At 40.9% G+C, this 18,336-nt stretch overlaps 1 protein-coding gene across 3 annotated transcripts; it reads right to left on the minus strand.

The window, feature by feature from the left end:
- Window positions 1-911: 911 nt before the first annotated feature.
- Window positions 912-10,362, minus strand: LOC132480640 (zinc finger protein 181). 3 transcript variants are annotated; one of them, XM_060085022.1, is made up of 6 exons: window positions 10,282-10,362; window positions 9,476-9,551; window positions 8,256-8,373; window positions 4,833-4,953; window positions 4,489-4,584; window positions 912-3,148 (listed from the first exon to the last, which is right to left on the minus strand). In XM_060085022.1, exons 3-6 carry the CDS (start codon window positions 8,301-8,303, stop codon window positions 1,662-1,664), a joined length of 1,752 nt encoding a protein of 583 aa, XP_059941005.1. In that variant the 5' UTR covers window positions 8,304-8,373; window positions 9,476-9,551; window positions 10,282-10,362; the 3' UTR covers window positions 912-1,661. The 3 variants fall into 3 exon arrangements, with proteins under 3 accessions (XP_059941005.1, XP_059941004.1, XP_059941006.1); XM_060085021.1 differs by having other exon boundaries at window positions 4,489-4,587; XM_060085023.1 differs by lacking the exon at window positions 8,256-8,373 and having other exon boundaries at window positions 4,489-4,587; window positions 10,282-10,356.
- Window positions 10,363-18,336: the final 7,974 nt, after the last annotated feature.

Below are 18,336 nucleotides of genomic sequence, written 5' to 3' on the forward strand. Positions count from 1 at the left end.
CCAACCTCCCATAACAATGATCAAGGGATGGGGAAATGACTGCTGCTGTTACTAGTGTTGCTGCCAGCAGTAGTACCTCAAAGCCACAAAACTTGAAACTAGACACTGAATAATGTATTCCGGCTGCAGAAAACATGACAGAACTTGCTTGTCTGCTTTGCCTAGAATGAACTCCAACAAGAGCGTGTGTGCCTTACATACAGTTGTCCTCAGCATCTGCAAGGGACTGGTTCCAGGACCAACATACTCCCTCACCCCCTACGGATACCAAAGTCTGCAGGTGCTCCAAATCCCTTACATAAAATGGCATAGTATTTTCTATAACCTAGGCACATCCTCCTGTACACTTTAAATTATCCCTAGGTTACTTATAATACCTAATACAATGTAAATGCCATGTAAATAGTTGTAAACACAATGTAAATACCATGTAAATAACTGCCTGCAGCTGGTAAGTTCAAGTTTTTCTTTTTAGAACTTTCTGGATAAAAACTTTTTTTTAACATTTTCCAACTGCGAGTGGTTGAATCTGCAGATGCAGAATCTGCAGTTATGGAGGATCACTGTAATTAGGACTCATTCCTTAGGATTTGGATTAAAAAGCACATCCTCTCTGCTCTAATCCCTCATAGTATGTATAGTTTCTTGGTTATGTTCTCACAGCACTTGTAAAAATTAAAATGTGTCAATTAAGCCAACTGGAAATGGACTGTGGATTATCCTTACCAAAATAGTGACATTCTTAGCTCAGAGATCAGGCCACTTTTTTCTAGGTTTGTTAGTCTCCCACTGAAGGCTATACAGGAAAGCTGATCCTAATTCTTCAAGAGGAAAGTAGTGGAAAATTTTGTAAGAAATATCAGTGTGTCAGTGAAAGAGTCCAATATATACAAAATGATTTTACTAGAGACCAAAAATTTTATTCACACCACTTTTTACTTCTGTTGCAACTTTAATTTTCAATTATAACATTTATTGGATCCACTGGGTGACTAAATATCTTCACATGCCCATTAGCTAAAGATAATTTCTATGTAGGACTCTTGAGTAAAATGCATGCTGCTACTATAAGATATGCATATTCATTTATAATATGCTTGTTTGCTCTCCTGTAGAATTGTTTACAAATTAGCATCATTGCAAAGAAAGACTTACACATAATTCCTAAATCCTTTAGGTTTTTCTAGCATTAATCTTCTGACGTCTAGCAAGCTAAGAATGCTTAGTGAACACTTTGCTACATTTCTTACATAAGCTTTTGCTCCAGTGTGAGTTCTTTGATGTAAAATGAGGGATGCATTTTAACTGGACTTCCCACAATTTTTATATTCATATTGCTTCTCTCCTGTATGTGTTTAATGTTTTTTAAGAGATTCATATCACCTAATGTCTTTCCCATACTTGTAACATGTAAAGGGTTTTTCCCCAGTGCGGATTTACTTATGTCAAATACGGGATTAATGCTGGCTAAAGTCTTTCCCACATTTATTGCCTTCATATAGTCTCTCTACAGTGTGAATTGTGATAGACAGTAAGGCTTGTATCATTGCTAAACAGCTTCCCATATTCATTACATTCGTAAGAATTTTCTCCAGTATAGATTTTCTGATTTTGAATCAGGAAGGATCTATGGCTACAGTATATTATGACAAATTCTGCATTTATGCAGTTTCTCTCTTATATGATCTTTCACATGTATAGTAATTTATATGGCCTAAAGGCTTTTCCACACTTACTGTACTACTGGGTTTCTCTCCATTATGTACTCTTTGATGGGCAGTAAGATTTGAGCCTTTGCTAAATGCTTTCCCACATTCATTACATTTATACGGCTTTTCTCCAGTATGAATTCTCTGATGTACAGTAAGGTTTGAACTACAGCTGAAGGTCTTCCCACATTTAATACATTCATAGGGTTTCTCTCCAGTATGAATTCTGTGATGTTGAAACAGGGATGCCCTATGACTGAAGGCTTTCCCACATATACTACATTCATAAGGTTTCAATCTAGTGTGGTTTCTCAAATGCATATTCAGTGATTCAGGCTGGCTGAAGGATTTCCTGCATTTTTGACATTCGAAGGGTTTTTCTTCAGTATGAATACTCTGATGCTGAATAAGAAATGAGAGGCTGCTAAAGACTTTCAGACATTTGTTGCATTCAAATTGTTTCTCTATACTGTGAATTCTTTGATGTCGAGTAAGGTGTGAGCTACAGCAAAAGGCTTTTCCACATTCGCTACATTCATAAGGTTTCTCTCCAGTGTGAATTTTCTGATGGTGAATGAGAGATGACCTGTGAATGAAGGCCTTCCCACATATTTGACATTCATAGAGTTTTTCTTGAGTATGAATTCTCAGATGTTCAATGAGATGTGAAACACGACTAAAAGCCTTTCCACAGTTCATACATTCATATGGTTTCTCTCCAGTGTGAGTGCTTTGATGATTAGTAAGTGATGAGACATGGCTAAAGGCCTTCCCACATTCAATACATTTGTAAGGTTTCTCTCCACTGTGGCTTATTTGATGTCGAGTAAGGGATGAGCCATGGCTAAAAGTCTTCCCACATTCATGACATTCATAGGGTTTCTCTCCTGTGTGAATTCTCCAATGGCGATTAAGGACTGATTGTTTCCCAAAGGCTTTCCCACATTCACTACATGTATAGATTTTCTCTCTATTAAAAGTCTGGTGAAGGGTAAGAGATTTGCTTTGGCTGAAGGCTGCCACACTTTCATTAGAATTCAAAAGTTTCTTTCCATCATTGATATTCTCATTTTTTATAACTGAATTTGCTGGTAAGCTCTTCTTAAATATATCACGTTTATGTGACTTCCCTTCAGCAGAAATTCTCTGTGGTTCAGAAAGAATAGACTTTAAAGGCAAGATGCTTCTAAACGTATTGCATTTGTAAACACTTTCCCCGGTGGGACTTTCTCTAAAGGTGAGGGTCACTGGTCTGAAATGTTCTACCTGATTTTCACACTTCCCCTCCAACTTCTCTATATAATCCAAGTCCTTGTTAAAATTTGAAAATTCATGACTTTGTTTTATAGTTTTTTCCATTATTACCATTTGGGGAAAATCTTCATCATAAATATCTTCCTTCGTTGATAATTCTTCGCTTTCCCATCTTGATTTCCAATCTGTAATATATCAAGACAGCAAAACACTTTTTCTGAACTTCTTGAAAAGAAACTTCTATGGTAGAAATAGGAGAACTGGATAAAAAATAAAGTCATTCCCCTCTAACCCCCAAGACACATGGCTCTGACAACTCTTCATATATTCAATGATTTCTGAACAAAGTTCAAATGCAGCACAGAGAATACAGACAGCTCACAGAGGCAGGAACAGAGTATAATAAGGAAAATGGGTTAATATAGGCAATCAGTTTTGGGGGAAAAAAAGGAAACTATCAGAAAGAAAATGCAGAAGGCATTCTGGATCCCAAGCCAACATTTTGTGCCTATACTTATGTGAAAGACTACATTTTATCTCACACAGCCTTGGTTCTCCAGCGTTTGATTAATCTAAATTTGCTGTCAGATTAGTATGCTTAATATGAAGAATTTATAGCACTGTGCTAAACAGCTACAATGAAAACAAAATAATCTAAATACTCTTTAGGCTCAGAAAGACTTAAGCTTTGTGAGTTTATATAGGATCTGTGTGAAATCATATTTATTGACATTAAAAAATACTGTTCTGTACTTCCCTGGTGGCACAGTGGTTAAGAATCCACCTGCCAATGCAGGGGACACAGGTTTGATTGAGCCCTAGTCTGGGAAGGTCCCACATGCTGCAGAACTAAGCCCTTGCACCACAACTACTGAGCCTGCGCTCTACAGCCCACGAGCCACAACTACTGAGCCCGTGTGCTACAACTACTGAAGCCCGTGCGCCCTAGAGCCTGTGCTCCCCAACAAGGGAAGCCACTGCCATGAGAAGCCCATGCACCACAACAAAGAGTAGCCCCCGCTCACTGCAACTAGAAAAAGCCCGCACGCAGCAATGAAGACCCAATGCAGCCAGAAAAAAAAAAAGAAAATAATGTTCTCAGAAACCTTATATATCCCTTACTTCCTCTAACACTTATGTTCATATTTGTTCTTTGAAGTTCTGCCTTAGGGGAAAAGTGATTTTCCATCTAATTGACAGCTTTTTCAGCCTAAAACCATTTGTATATTTTTCCTTAAGTGGACTCAAAAAGAATAATTGCCTTATTTTCATTTCAAATAAATAACAATTTGAATTATTATGACGCCAAAACCCTCCACTTTTGATGAGATGACATGAGCAATACAGAAAAATAATAATTTAGAATAGAGGAATGGTGGTTTTGAAATCTAGGCTAAGGATCCCTCAATTTTGTTATATTTGGAATCTCTGATGACAGTATCCCTAAAATATACTAAAATGCCTCCATACTTTCTACAAGCATCTTTAAACAAAGATCTCCTTTGCCTGATTCACCATGACTTACCTGGAAACAAACTTTTTGACAGCTTTTTCTCCACCATCCAAGGTTCTTTGCCATCCTCCAATAAAGCAATCACGTATGGCTTAGGTATGGAAAGACCTGCTTACAGGAAAAATATAGAACAAACATTGTTTAAGCTGTGGCCTTCATGGAGGAGAGACTATCATCAAAAAAGGGACCGAAGAAAGGTCTGAAGGATGTTCACTGAAACGGGAAGATTTAAGCTTCAGGCAGGACACAACAGAGCTATACATTTCCTCAGAACATTTACTAAGGAGGATCTCTAGCAATTTGGAGTGGCAGAAGAAAGATCTCCCTCATTGGGGTGGAGGCAGAGATATGCTTACCTAGAGATACCAGGTTCTCATAATTCTGTACCATCACATCCTTGTATAAATTCCTCTGAGTAGGATCTAGCCATCCCCACTCTTCATGAGAGAAGTCTATGGCCACATCACTAAATGTCACCTGAAATAGCAAACACATTTAGGCTCAACCATAGCCCTGGCCTCTTTTGTCACTGGTTAAGGGGTAAAATTACCCTGGGGTGGAAGAAAGGGAACAAGATTCAGCAGTTGTGACAATGATCAGGAATCTGATCTAAGTTAAGTAATAACTGGATAATTATGTGCTTGGCATTGTTATACAATAAGAATAAGAGATAAATATAAGAGCTCTGCTTCAGGAGAGTAGGGAATAGAATGATAAAATTTTTCAAAATCAGCATTCAACTTTTGGCATATAGTCAAGTGCTTAGCTGTGTTTTTTATAGTTTACATGCCAGGTAAATAATAGAACATGAATTAAGTTTCAAAAAACAAGAAGAATCCAATAGGTTCATAATAAAAAGACACCTTTATATTAAAGATAGACACATTCATAACCACATACATAACCAATTTATAAACAAAAAGCAAAAACATTTATGGTACATAATTAAACCTCATATTCATAATCTAAAATAATTTGAGACCCCTGGGCAAGAAGACTGAAGGGTGGTTTCATGCCATAGGTAGTCCTTGAATAGAACCTTAAAGGAAGGGCAAAGAAAAAAAAAAAAAACACATTTCAAGGAAAATATTCTAAGAAAATAGATTTCTTCCCAATAGTACTCATTCACAGTATTATTTAAAATAGCAAAATTTTAGAAAAAATTTTAATGTTTAATAATAGCTTACTGGTTAGTCAAAATATGTGCAAACAAAGTATGCATTTAAAATGTCATTATTATTACCTTTCACTGGTGAAATAGACATTGTTTGGCTATTGTCAATTTTTCACTCCAAGTGTAGATTCAATATTCTATTACTTTATTTGGATATTTTATTAATACATGTGTTCACCAGTGACACTGGTCTTTGGTTTTAAAGAGGGAATTTACCTTCATCAGGTGTTGGGGAAATAATTAAAAATCAAATCTACCGGGGCTTCCCTGGTGGCGCAGTGGTTGAGAGTCCGCCTGCCGATGCAGGGGACACGGGTTCGTGCCCCGATCCCGGAAGATCCCACATGCCGCGGAGCGGCTGGGCCCGCGAGCCATGGCCGCGGAGCCTGTGTGTCCGGAGCCTGTGCTCCGCAACGGGAGAGGCCACAGCAGTGAGAGGCCCGCGTACAGCAAAAAAAAAAAAAAAAAAAAAAAAAAAAAAAAAAAAAAAAAATCAAATCTACCAAGCAGAAAATCCTCTCTACGGTGTAAAAAAAAAAAAACAGTTTTATTACTGAGTAAGCATTAAACCAGACTGTAATGCACTTCACAGGTAATCACTAATGAGACTCCAAGGACAGAAAGCAATTTCACCCTTTTACAAACTCAGACAGATACAATCCATTACACATGTTTTCAAAGTAAATGATACCTTGTCCTTAAGTAAGACTTGACAGCATCATTTGCTACACATTGTTCATCCTAAATTCACCTGGTAGTTGGGGTAGTCATCTGTGTTAACTGCCTTTACCCCCAAAGAAAAATTTTATAACTCATATCTTTATGACAAGCAAGTAGTTAGAATTTGCAGCCAGGAGTCTAGGCTAAACTCCCATACAGATAGGGAGATAGGGGTGCATCTTCCTTCATGTTTCCATTTTGAAGAGATGGCTCCAAGGCCCTTAAGAAAGACTTTAATGCTTTGCAAAACTGGCAGAGGCTTATTTAGCTTTGAAAAAGATGAACAAGCATCTCAAAGGGACAGGGAAAGGATATACAATTACAGATTTTTCTCAAGGAAACACTCTAAGAAAAGGGAGGGGGAGAAGGTCTCTCTTTTGGCACCAGGGAAAATTCTTTTTTCCACTTGTATTTACTCTTAGCCAGGTATTAGGGTTACGCTAGCCTTATCATATGAACTGAGAAAATTTCCATCTTCTCCTATTTTCCACAGTGGTCTTTTTTTTTTTTCTTTTTTAAGATTTTTTTTTTTGATGTGGACCATTTTTAAAGTCTTTATTGAATTTGTTATAATATTGCTTCTGTTTTATGTTTTGGTTTTTTGGCCGTGAGGCATGTGGGATCTTAGCTCACTGACCAGGGATCGAACCCATAACCCATAACCCCTGCACTGGAAGGTGAAGTTAACCATTGTACCGCCAGGGAAGTCCCCCACAGTGGTCTTTAAATGATTCGCTTTTACAAATCCCAAATGATAAGCCAAATTAAAAAATCAACACTACATTAAATGAATAAAACACTATGTTTTATTCCACCAATGCAAAGATATTTTACATTTTAAGTTTTGATATTAATGACTATCATTGTATTAACAGTCTAGAAAAGAAACTCCACATAATCTAATAGATACTCTTTGATCTTTATTTAAATCAGAGTTTCTCAATCTTGGCACTACTGACATTTTAGGCTGGACAGTTCTTTATTGTGCGAGCTGTCCTGTGCATTTTAGGATGTTTAGGATCCTAAAATCCTAGGATCCCTAGCCTCCACCCTTTAGATGCCAGGAGCAACTCCCCTTAACCACCCCCACCCCCAGTTATAATAACTGAAAATGTCTCTAGACATTATCAAATGTCCCCTATGAGTGGGACTAAGGGGGATAAAGTCACCCCATTTTGAAAACCACTGCTGTACAAAATTTTTGCACTTCCTTGAAAGACTCTCTTAGGCCTCTCTACCTACACGCAAGGTGTTTTCTCAGTTTGGTATAACTTCACTTCTACCTCTGCCACCCTGGTACTATGAGACACTGAAACAACTCCAGCCTTGCTTCCCCAGGGATGCTTCAACTCTTTCTTCCCCTTCAATTGCCTGAGCAGCCTGGGATATTAATTCACCTTTGTCCCCAGAACTTAGGATATTGAATAAATACCTTAATTTCTTATGCTTTCTTACTTTTCTATCAGTCCTGTACTGTTCAGTACAGTAGCCACCATATTTGGCTATATAAATTTAAATTAATTTAAATAAAATTTAAATAAAATTAAAAATTCAGTTCCTCAGTCACTCTAGCACTCAATAGTCATACGGCACTGGTGGCTACCATATTGGACAGGACACAAATAGAACACTTCCCCCACTGTAGAAAGTTCTCTTGGACAGTATTGCACGAGATCACGAAATCCTGCATGTCAGTGTACACCCAAACCTATGTAAGAGTCTTCCTAACAGGTACTTCACTAAGTGTTTAGAAAATGAATCCATGAGTGATTTTGGCAATTAGTTCACTTTAGCTTTTACTTAAAAAAAAAAGTTCTTTCAATTCTAATTATCTAATGTACCCAAGAAACAGACTCTGCCCAACACACATGTCTAACACTCATACCTTCTCCTGTGCAGGCTTCACTTCCACGCCATGATCCTGTCCCATCATTTTCTCATCACTCCTTCACTCAACAGCTATTTACTAAGCATCTGTTTTATGCCAGATACCACTCCGGACACTGAAGATAAAACAGTCAACAAAAAAGAAAAAAAATCCCTTCCAGTGGGAGGAGACAAACAATGAGTGTCTGCATATACTAAACACATAGTGTAGCAGCTAGTGAGTGATAAGTGCTATGAAAAACAACACAGTGATGGAGGAGTGGAAGTGACAGTCGAGAGAAGGTGACTGCAATTTTAAATAGGTGTTCAGGGAGGCTCTACCGAGAAAGTAACCCCTGAGCAAAGATACAGAGGTAAGAATGCAAGCTTGTGTATATCCAGGGAAAGAATATTCCAAGTAGATGGTACAGCAAATTCCAAGGCCTGGAGGCAGTAGCCAGTGTGGCTGGAGCTCACAGGGAACAAAGAGACAGAGAAGGAAGATGCGATCAGGGAGGTAATAAGAGAGCCTAACTGTACAAAGCTTTTTATGTCACGACCCAACTCTGACTTCCATTATGAGTTAGGGCCACCAAAGAGTTTTAAGCTGAGGAATGACAGGATATTATATAACAAGAGGATCTCTATGACAGCTGTATTGAGAAGAGACTGAAGAAGGTCAAGGGCAGAAGCAGGGAATCCAGCAAGGTGACTACTGCAATAATATAAGTGGCTTGGACCAGGGTGGCAGTGGTAGTGGCAGTGATGGGGTCACCAATGGTCAGATTGTGTAGATATACTGTGTATATTTTAGATCCAAGTACAGTGTCTGAATGTGAGTTATAAGAGAAAGGTCTCAAGGATGACTCCAAACCTCTCTTGACTTGAAGAACTGAAAGGACTGACATACACCATTAACTGAGACCACATGATACAGTCTGGACAACTACAAAGCAAATAATTCCAAACTTGAACTTTGAATTGTAATTTTTAAAAAAAGTTTTGCTCAAGACTCTTCAGAGGCTTCTAGCAGGAAACTGGTAGAAAACAGGAGCACTGAGAGAAGACAGTACTTTGGAGTTCTGCAGTCTACATCCTTCGCTATAATGAAAGGAATCATAGGTCCAGCCCCTAAAAGGACTCTGTGAGGTGGGGGAACTGGTAGGAAAGGCAAAGCAAACACTCAAAGAGTCCTGATAAGTAGGTGTTTCAGGAAGATTTGGGGACATACCAACTTACCTGAAACATGACTCTGCAATTTCCAAAAGTCAACACAGTCCTCTTACCAGGCTCTCTTCTTATAGAAGGGCAGTGCCTGAGAAGGCAGATCAAGAACAGGAAAAAGCAGTCATGAAAAATCAGGCTTATCTTGCAGCTCTGGACACACCTGCATGGAGAATCACACTGGGAATCACTTTCTAGGGCGCTAACCTTTCCCTAGGCAAGACGTAACCTGGGAATCACTTTCTAGGGCTCTAACCTTTCCCTAGGCAAGAGGTCACCAGGTGCCATTTGCGTGTAAATCAACTATCATATACATAAGTGACAAACTCATAAAACAACAGCAATAACACTGTTAAATAAGAGCTCTTTCGATCTTCACCACTATGCATAGTAGGCATTCACATTATTCCAGATTTCTTTTTTTAAACTGTGAGAAAACTGAAACGGCGATATTGAAGCAATTTGTTCAAGGTTTACACACTGGATTTTTTTTTTTAATGTAGATGGCGTTTTCTTTCAGTGCGTACAACGCACACTGGCTCTCCCTTTTCCTTTTCGCAACAGCTCTGAGGTAAGCGCCATCCTTACTCCCCTTTTACAAAGCATGACAGAGGCCCAGAGAAGCTAGGGGCCTGCTTGGGCTCACACCGCGGGGCAGACCCTGGGACCAGCGACGTTGTGGCTGCCATGCCCAGCGCCCGGGTGCCATCAGCCCGAGGCCCGCGGCCGCTCTCCCGGGACCCACACTTGCCTTACTCCTCAGCGGAGCCCGCCGGCACCGAAGACGGGCGCGGCCGTCCACAGTGGGCACCTCCGCGTACCTAACGCGCCGGGTCGCTGCAGCGGACAATGGCCTCCCGCCTTGCGGGAACTGCGCTGCCCAGAGTCCTCCGCGATTCCAGGACCGAGAATTCCGCTGCAGGGCCGGAGACCACCGCGGGGCAGGCCAAAAGCGGAGTCCACGGCCTGATGCACTTCTCAGACTCCCCCGCGTCAGAGACAAAAGTTGCCGGTGCGTCGCATGGTCGCCTCCCAAAAACCACACTTCCCAGGAGGCTCTGCGACCGCGCGATCTCGGCGCACCGCGAGACCACAGCCTGGGCTGTGTGAGAAATTACACAGCAGGGCTGCTCCACCGGGGACACACGCTAAGTACCGAGAGGGCAACAGTCGTTCCTGGCGAACTCTGCTTTCCGGAACCAACGGCAGCCGTCTACATGCACTGTGAAGACAATGGCGCCCGAACGTCGAAACTACACTTCCCAGAAAATTATGCGGCCGCGAAACGTCTTTCGGGTCATTCCTCTGCTCGCACAGATGTTGTCCGGCCCGGAGAAGGGCAACCTTGCTAGTGCGGGATACGAAGTGGCCTCTACCAGCCGAAGGTCTCCTCTCATCCAAAACTTTGCTGCCACGCTGTCCAGCTCGTATAGGTCTTGAGTATTTGTCGCCCACTTGCCCAGGACTGTATTTCCCCAAATGCCCTGTGTCCGGGCTGTTAACAACATTAGCTGTCCACGCACCAATGACACTTACCGGAAGTTCGAGGGGTCACGTCTTCGCTACGACAGTGACTGCCGCTGTGATGTGCATTACACGTCCTCGAAGGACTCAGGATTATCGGACTCGAGTGAGGGCACTGAGGACAAAGACCCTCAATCCTGGGAAAAAACACTCCTCTGACCCTCCTCCGGCCCCAGAAGCGCTTCTTAGTCTCTGACTTTGCCCAGCCCACCCACACGGGCCCTGGATAAAGATGTATCTAGGCCAGAGCATTCTACTGCTGTGAGTTTGTGTTGTTGCCTTTACTTTCTTTTTTAAATAAGTTAAATTTTACTTATTTTTTAAAAATTATAAATAGTATCACTATGAATTTTCTTGCGTATGTCAAGTACTTATATGCATAAGATTCACGAGGTAATGCTTCCACCTTGGTATATCTTGTGATTGTGGTATTCAGTCCCTATAGCAGCAGTGGTTTTTAAAAACATTGTGGCATCAGCTGGATTCCTCTCAAAGCTTAGAGTATGTAACAAGGAAAGATTTGCCAGTGCAAAGTATATTCCCATTTATGTCTTTTTATGTCTTTATTAAACAGTGACATTTTTTTCAAAGTTGTACCAATTTGTACTCCTGCCATAGTTTATAGTTATTTTGGTTGGCAACTGTTAGTGCCAGCACTTGATTTTTGTGAAACTTTCAAATTTTACAAATTGGCTAGGTGTCAAATTATAACTCATTGTGGCTTAAATTTGCATTTCTTTTATTGTTAATAAGATTGAGAATCTTTTCACATGTCTGTTGGCTTTAGTATTTCCTTCTCTGAGAATTGCACATCTCTTGGCCAATGTTCTTTTAGAACAATGACCTTTTTAATATTAAAATACAAGTTACACAGAAAAATGCAGAGACTAGGATACTAAAATTTTTCCCCTGAGAACCCCGGGCATTGAACTGGATTCGGTAACCAAATATGTTTTCTACAGTTTTTGCATAATGTTTCTGAGTGTGAAATTCTTTGATTTTTCTCCTGCTTGGGATTGTTGAGCAGTTTGAACCTATGAAGTGGCATCTTCTTGTGCTCAGCAAATTTTTCTTCTCCATACATTGCCTCTTCTCCCCTCCTCTTCTTGTGAACTCCAATTAGCTGTTAGGTAGGTTTTTCCATTCTATCCTCTGTAATTTCCATCTTTCAGTCTCTGTATTGCAATCTGGGTGATTTATTCTTATTTATCTAACATTCATAATTCCCTTTCCAGGGGATTTTTTTTTTTAATTTTCAGTTTTTCAAAGATTTTTGTAACATGGTAGGCACAGTTGATTCATAATATACATTTGATAATACCAATAATTGAGGATCTTATGAACCTTTGTAAATTTATTTTTTAATTTCTTTACTCAGTTTGCTTTGTTTCCTTTTTTGGTTGGTTATCTGTGTGCCACTCAGTCCTTGAAAAGAGATTTTACTGGGCTCCCCAATATCCTTGGATGAAAGTGCCTCTCTTTTCTAGAGATTATATAGTTTTATTTTCAGACAAGATCTGGGATTACTACCACTCTGGAACCACTTTAAACTAAATCCAAGACATAAAGTCCCCGCTCAGCCCTTCCAGAAAATCTTATATAGGAATTCCTCATTGTTGCTGCTTTTCCTCATGAGCTTCTTGGAAGAATTATGAAGCCTTCCCATTATGGGCCCTCAGATGTTTGGGACATAAATTAAGTTCATGGCGAAGGGGGGTTAACATTAAAGGACTAGATGTGACTGGGGGCAGAGGTGAGAAGCTATTTCAATAGCTTCTATTTCAGTAGCTATTTATGACCAGTGCTTAAGGAACATTACTTCAAAGCTGAACCCCTTACATGTAAGTGCTCTATGATTTGCATTTTTAACAGAAAGGATAGAGGCACTCTGATGAATAGCAAGACTAAGAAAAAGAAATCCAGGGGCAGATGGAGTGGGGACTTGGGCATAAGTAAACCAGTTTTAAACAAATATGCCAGTCACTTGAGAAAGAAAATAGGGCCAAGAGAGATCAATAAGGAGACAGGAAAATACTTTACGTGCCATACTGAACCTTCCCCCTTCCTCTAGCCCTGAGCTGCCTTCGTTCCCTTTTCTGTTAGGCAATATTTACAATAAATGATTTTGCTATTGGAATTTATCTGTTCAAGGGCGCATTTTATTTGTTTTGTTTTGGTTTGGTTTTTTTGCGGTACGCGGGCCTCTCACTGTTGCGGCCTCTCCCGTTGCGGAGCACAGGCTCCGGACGCGCAGGCTCAGCGGCCATGGCTCACGGGGCCCAGCCGCTCCGCGGTATGTGGGATCTTCCCGGACCGGGGCACGAACCTGTGTCCCCTGCATCGGCAGGCGGACTCTCAACCACTGCACCAACAGGGAAGCCCAAGGGCGCATTTTAGAATATGAACTGGGAGGGACTTCCCTGGTGGCACAGTGGTTAAGAATCAGCCTGGCAATGCAGGGGACAAGGGTTCCATCCCTGGTCCGGGAAGATCCCACATGCTGTGGAGCATCTAAGCCCATGCGCCACAACTACTAAGCCTGCGCTCTACAGCCCATGAGCCACAACTACTGAGCCCATGAGCCACAACTACTGAGCCCACGTGCCACAACTACTGAAGCCCTTGCGCCTAGAGCCCATGCTCCGCAACAAGAGAAGCCACAGCAATGAGAAGCCTGCACACCACAGCAAAGAGTAGCCCCCACTCACTGCAACTAGAGAAAGCCTGCGCGCAGCAACGAAGACCCAATGTAGCCAATAAATAAATAAATAAATAAAAATTAATTTTTTTAAAAAAAGAATATGAGCTGGGAGAAGAAAAGCCAGTTCATGTTGATGCTGAAACTGTTCCAAGACTCAGGGTGATAAGGAAGTTTGGAACTCTAAGCTTCCAGAGACATCAAAATAAATCATATGTATTTGCCACAGGGAGAAACTCCTGCTGAGACCTCTGGTAGAAATCTTTGTCCTTGTTCCTGGCTCATTCTCCATCTATCACTTTGTAATAAGCCTACACATCCCACTATGGACCAAAGTTTTAAATCCAAGAGCCTAGTCCTGGTTCTCCTGTCACTGGTTTGAAGACCTGTCCATTCCCTATCTGGCCTAAGCCTGACCCTGGAATGCCCAATGTAGAACCTGTGCAGAGCCTCCAACAAGACGTTTGTGTTCTCTCCTTCTGTCCAAGAGGACCTCTGATATCCCACATCTCTGATTATTTATGTGACTAGTATCAGGTAACACCAGACACTTCAGTATGAAGTGTCAGGTGTGCATATGTTTGACCAATAGTATAAAGCCTTTGCTTGATAGGTTGGCTGGGTTCCCTGAGAAAACTAAAGACAGGTATCAAGGGCACTGTCTGGCTATGATGGGGAGGAGGGTGCCCATCTCACTTCCTTTCCTCCCTCTTAGATTATGGAGGAATTGGAATAAGTCTTGTTTTAGCTCCATAAGAAGGGATTTCATTTAGACTTTAAGCCTGAGAATACCCTCGGGGGCTTACTAGGTAGAGAGCTCAAGTTTTTCCTATTTGTTGATTTTGCATGATTTCTCAAAAAAAAATGGCTTATGGGAGGTGAAGTCCAATATGTATGTTAGTCTGGGAAAGTATGTGGATGGAAGTAAAGTGTCACTGTTCTTTTTACAAAACTTCAATAAACACTATTGCAAAATTTAGAAAAAGAAAATTTTAACTCATTCTGTTTACCCATAGAAAGTGATTTATCATGCTAATCTATTCAGAGAAAGGTATCATTTATTTTAAAATACAGATTTATTTTACATGTACACTCATATTCTTTTTCACTCAATCCATTGTGAATGTCTTACAATACTAGCAACATACAACCTACATTATCATTAGAATGTCCACAGTTCCATATCAGGAATCATAAAAGTAATAGATTTAAGTGCTCTCCCCTTGATGAACATTTGCTTTGTGCTCAAGTTTTTACTTAAATTTGTGAAGAATATCCTTGTACATACATCATTGCATATGTACTTGGTTTTTTTAAGTGGTAAATCACTAGATTCTATGCTACTGGTCAAATAATTTACCTGTTTCTAGGCTTCTTTAATACATATCAACAGAGTGCCTCTATGAAGGCTATTCTATTCCATATTTTGGCCTTAGGAGGAAGTCTGGAGCTTTTTAGAATCTAGTTCCAAGATTTCAGGTAACTGGTAAAGGGATCTACCTGTTTCTGGAACCCCTTTTCAATGTATTCTCTTCCATCCAAACTGTAAGAGGGAAAGAGCATGTGGGGCTCTGGGCTACCTGTACTGAGTGGGGATTTAGGGCCACAAACAGAAATAAGGGTGTTTCCTCTGAGCTGCCAGTGGGTCCCTATCATTTAAGAAATGCTCCTGAAGGCAATACTAAAGGCATGAAAGATTCCTCTGGTGCATCTTTTGAGGCTGTAGTGATCTGTACCTACTAGGGGGGACCGAGGCATCTTTTGGTTCAGCACATTCCCTAAGTGGGGAAAAGGACACAAGGACATTGTCAGAAAGAAGTTGAGCATAATGTTCTTCCTCAGTGCCCTTGAGAAGCTGCCCTGGTCCAGGTTTTAGAGGACCCCCAGTTTGGTTCCACTGTCAGAGGATCCTGCCAACTTAAACTCAGTCCTATTTCCAGAACCCTCTCTGCCACAGCACCTTCGTCAGTGTTCAGTGAAGGAGGAATCCCAGTAACATTCTTTTATCTGTCTCATGTCCTCTGTGACAGACATAAAGTTGGTACTCAGTAAATGTTATATGTACCCTGCTCTGATGGTTAATTTTATGTGTCAACTTGGTTAGGCTATGGTGCCCAGATTTTCAGTCAAACACTAGTCTAGATGTTGCTGTGAAGATATTTTTTAGATCAGATTAACATATAACATTAAATCTGTAGACTTTGAGTAAAGCAGATTACCCTCTATAATGTGGGTGGACCTCATCCAACCAGTCAAAGATCCAAAGAGAAAAAGACTGAGATACCCTGAGGAAGAAGGAATTCTGCCTTCAGACTCAAACTGCAACATCAACTATTCCCTGGGTCTGCAGCCTGCTGGCAAGAATTCAGGCTTGCCATCCCCTCCAGTTCTGTAACTCAGTTCATTAAAATAAGTATCTCTATCTCTGTCTATCTAACTAAGTGTCTACCTATCTAATCTACACACACACACACACACACACACACACACACACACACACAGACAAACACGCACACCCCTTATTGGTTCTGTTTTCACTGGAGAATCCTGACAAACACAGCTGCCATCTCACAGAGCTTATTCTATGGACTGTCACCATTCTCTACTGATAACTCAAGCTTTACTATTCTGGGTCATCACTATTAGAAAATTCTTTCTTAAGAATAACTTTTATTGACCCCTAGACAATAATATCCATAGGAACACATGTGCTTCCTGCCATTATCCCTTCTCTCTCTTTAATCAACATTTTTTTCTGCCTTTACTAGATCTTTTCCATCATCTTTCAGATATGCTTAGATATCTAGAATAGTTCACCTTTTAAAAACCCTCTCTTTTCCCAAAACCCCCTCCAGCAAGTACACCACTTCTATTCTCAGTAGAAAAGCTTCTTGGAAATTTTTTCTATGTTAATTTTCTTTAATTTTCACTTCACAATCTCTCCATAACTATGTCCTATCAGAGAACATTCCTATTATTTTCCTGAGACTGCTTTTCTCTAGGTCAAAGTGATCTCCACATTGCTAAATCTGAGTCCCTCTCTGTCACTATGTTTCTTGACCTGTTAGCATTTGACGCAATTGACAACTTCCTCATTCTTCAATCTCTTCTCTTGATTCTATGACACTACATTTTTCTTAATTTTTATTTTAATGGCTGCTGCTTCTCAGTTTCTTTTGCTTGTTCTTCATCTCTCCTTTGATCTCTAAATGTTAAAGGGACCCAAGACCATATTTGGCCTCCATTTCCACATTTCCTACATATGTTTTCTTTTGCATTTCCATGTGTTTATAACTCATCCTTTAAAAAAAGACTCCCAAGTCTGTCTAAAACCCAGCCTTGCCTCTCCCTGGAACTCTCTATCCATACATCCAGCTCTTTACCTCCCAGCTCATTTTGGTTGTTCATTGTCAACTCAAACTCCGCATGCTTCATGGGGCCCACACAGACGTCTTGATTTTCTCCTTATTCTCCTCCTCTTTCAAGCCCCCACACTTAGCAAATGGAATCGCCATCCACCCACCAGACAAAGCTGAACATCCAGACATTTTCCTGTATCCCTCTTTTGTCCTCACTTACCCTCCCTGCACATTCATTCCAGCAGACAGTGTTGTTTTCAATGCTGCCTCAAAGTGATGGGGCCTCAGCCTTCATTTATTTGCATCCAGTTCTCACCTGAAGCACTGCAAGGACTGCTTAACCAGTCCTGTGCTTTCATGCTTGCAACCATATAGTCCATTCTCTATACAGAAATTAGATGATTTCTAAACTACATAAATAGAATTCCATTTTGTAACATCTTTTAATATCTTCTGATCTCTCAAAGAATATAATCCAAATTCTTTATGTTGGCCTATCCAGGCCTACCTGACTTGGTTCTGCCTCCTTCCATGCTTCTCCTTGCTCACAAAGACACACATGTTGGGCCTCCCTGGTGGCGCAGTGGTTGAGAGTCCGCCTGCCGATGCAGGGGATACGGGTTCGTGCCCCGGTCTGGGAGGATCCCATATGCCGCGGAGCGGCTGGGCCCGTGAGCCATGGCCGCTGGGCCTGCGCGTCCGGAGCCTGTGCTCCGCAACGGGGGAGGCCACGGCAGTGAGAGGCCCGCATACCAAAAAAAAAAAAAAAAAAAAAGACACACATGTTAATTCAGTGACCTGCCTTCTCTACCTCGCATAAGCCACATTTATGCATCTTTAAGCCTTTAAACAAGCCTTTTGCCTGGAGGCTCCTCCTCATGACCTCACTGCTGTTCTATCTTGTCTTCTAGATCCTTGCTCGATTGTCACCTTCTCAAATGGGTCGTTCCTCACCACTCTCTCGGCAGGTGCCATCTAGTCCCTCTGTATACCATCCTATTTTAATTATTCACCCAACACTCATCAAGTTTTGTAACTCCTATGGTAATTCACTATGGTTTGTTTATTTGTCAGCAAGCACTTGATTGAAACTTACTGAAAGAATACAGGTCTCTTTTCACCAATGCACCTCCAACATGAAGATCAGTACTGGGGTATTGAAGGTACTTTATAAGTAAGAAAGGAAGGGAGGGAGGAAGGAAGGAAGAAAGGAAGAAAGAAAGGCATCTTATATGCTTCTTCATTTTCCAGTCTATGCAATCTTCCCATCCTCCCTACCCTAATCTACTTTAAGA

The sequence above is a fragment of the Mesoplodon densirostris genome, chromosome 19 (assembly GCF_025265405.1).
Source record: "Mesoplodon densirostris isolate mMesDen1 chromosome 19, mMesDen1 primary haplotype, whole genome shotgun sequence".
Taxonomy (NCBI): domain Eukaryota; kingdom Metazoa; phylum Chordata; class Mammalia; order Artiodactyla; family Ziphiidae; genus Mesoplodon; species Mesoplodon densirostris.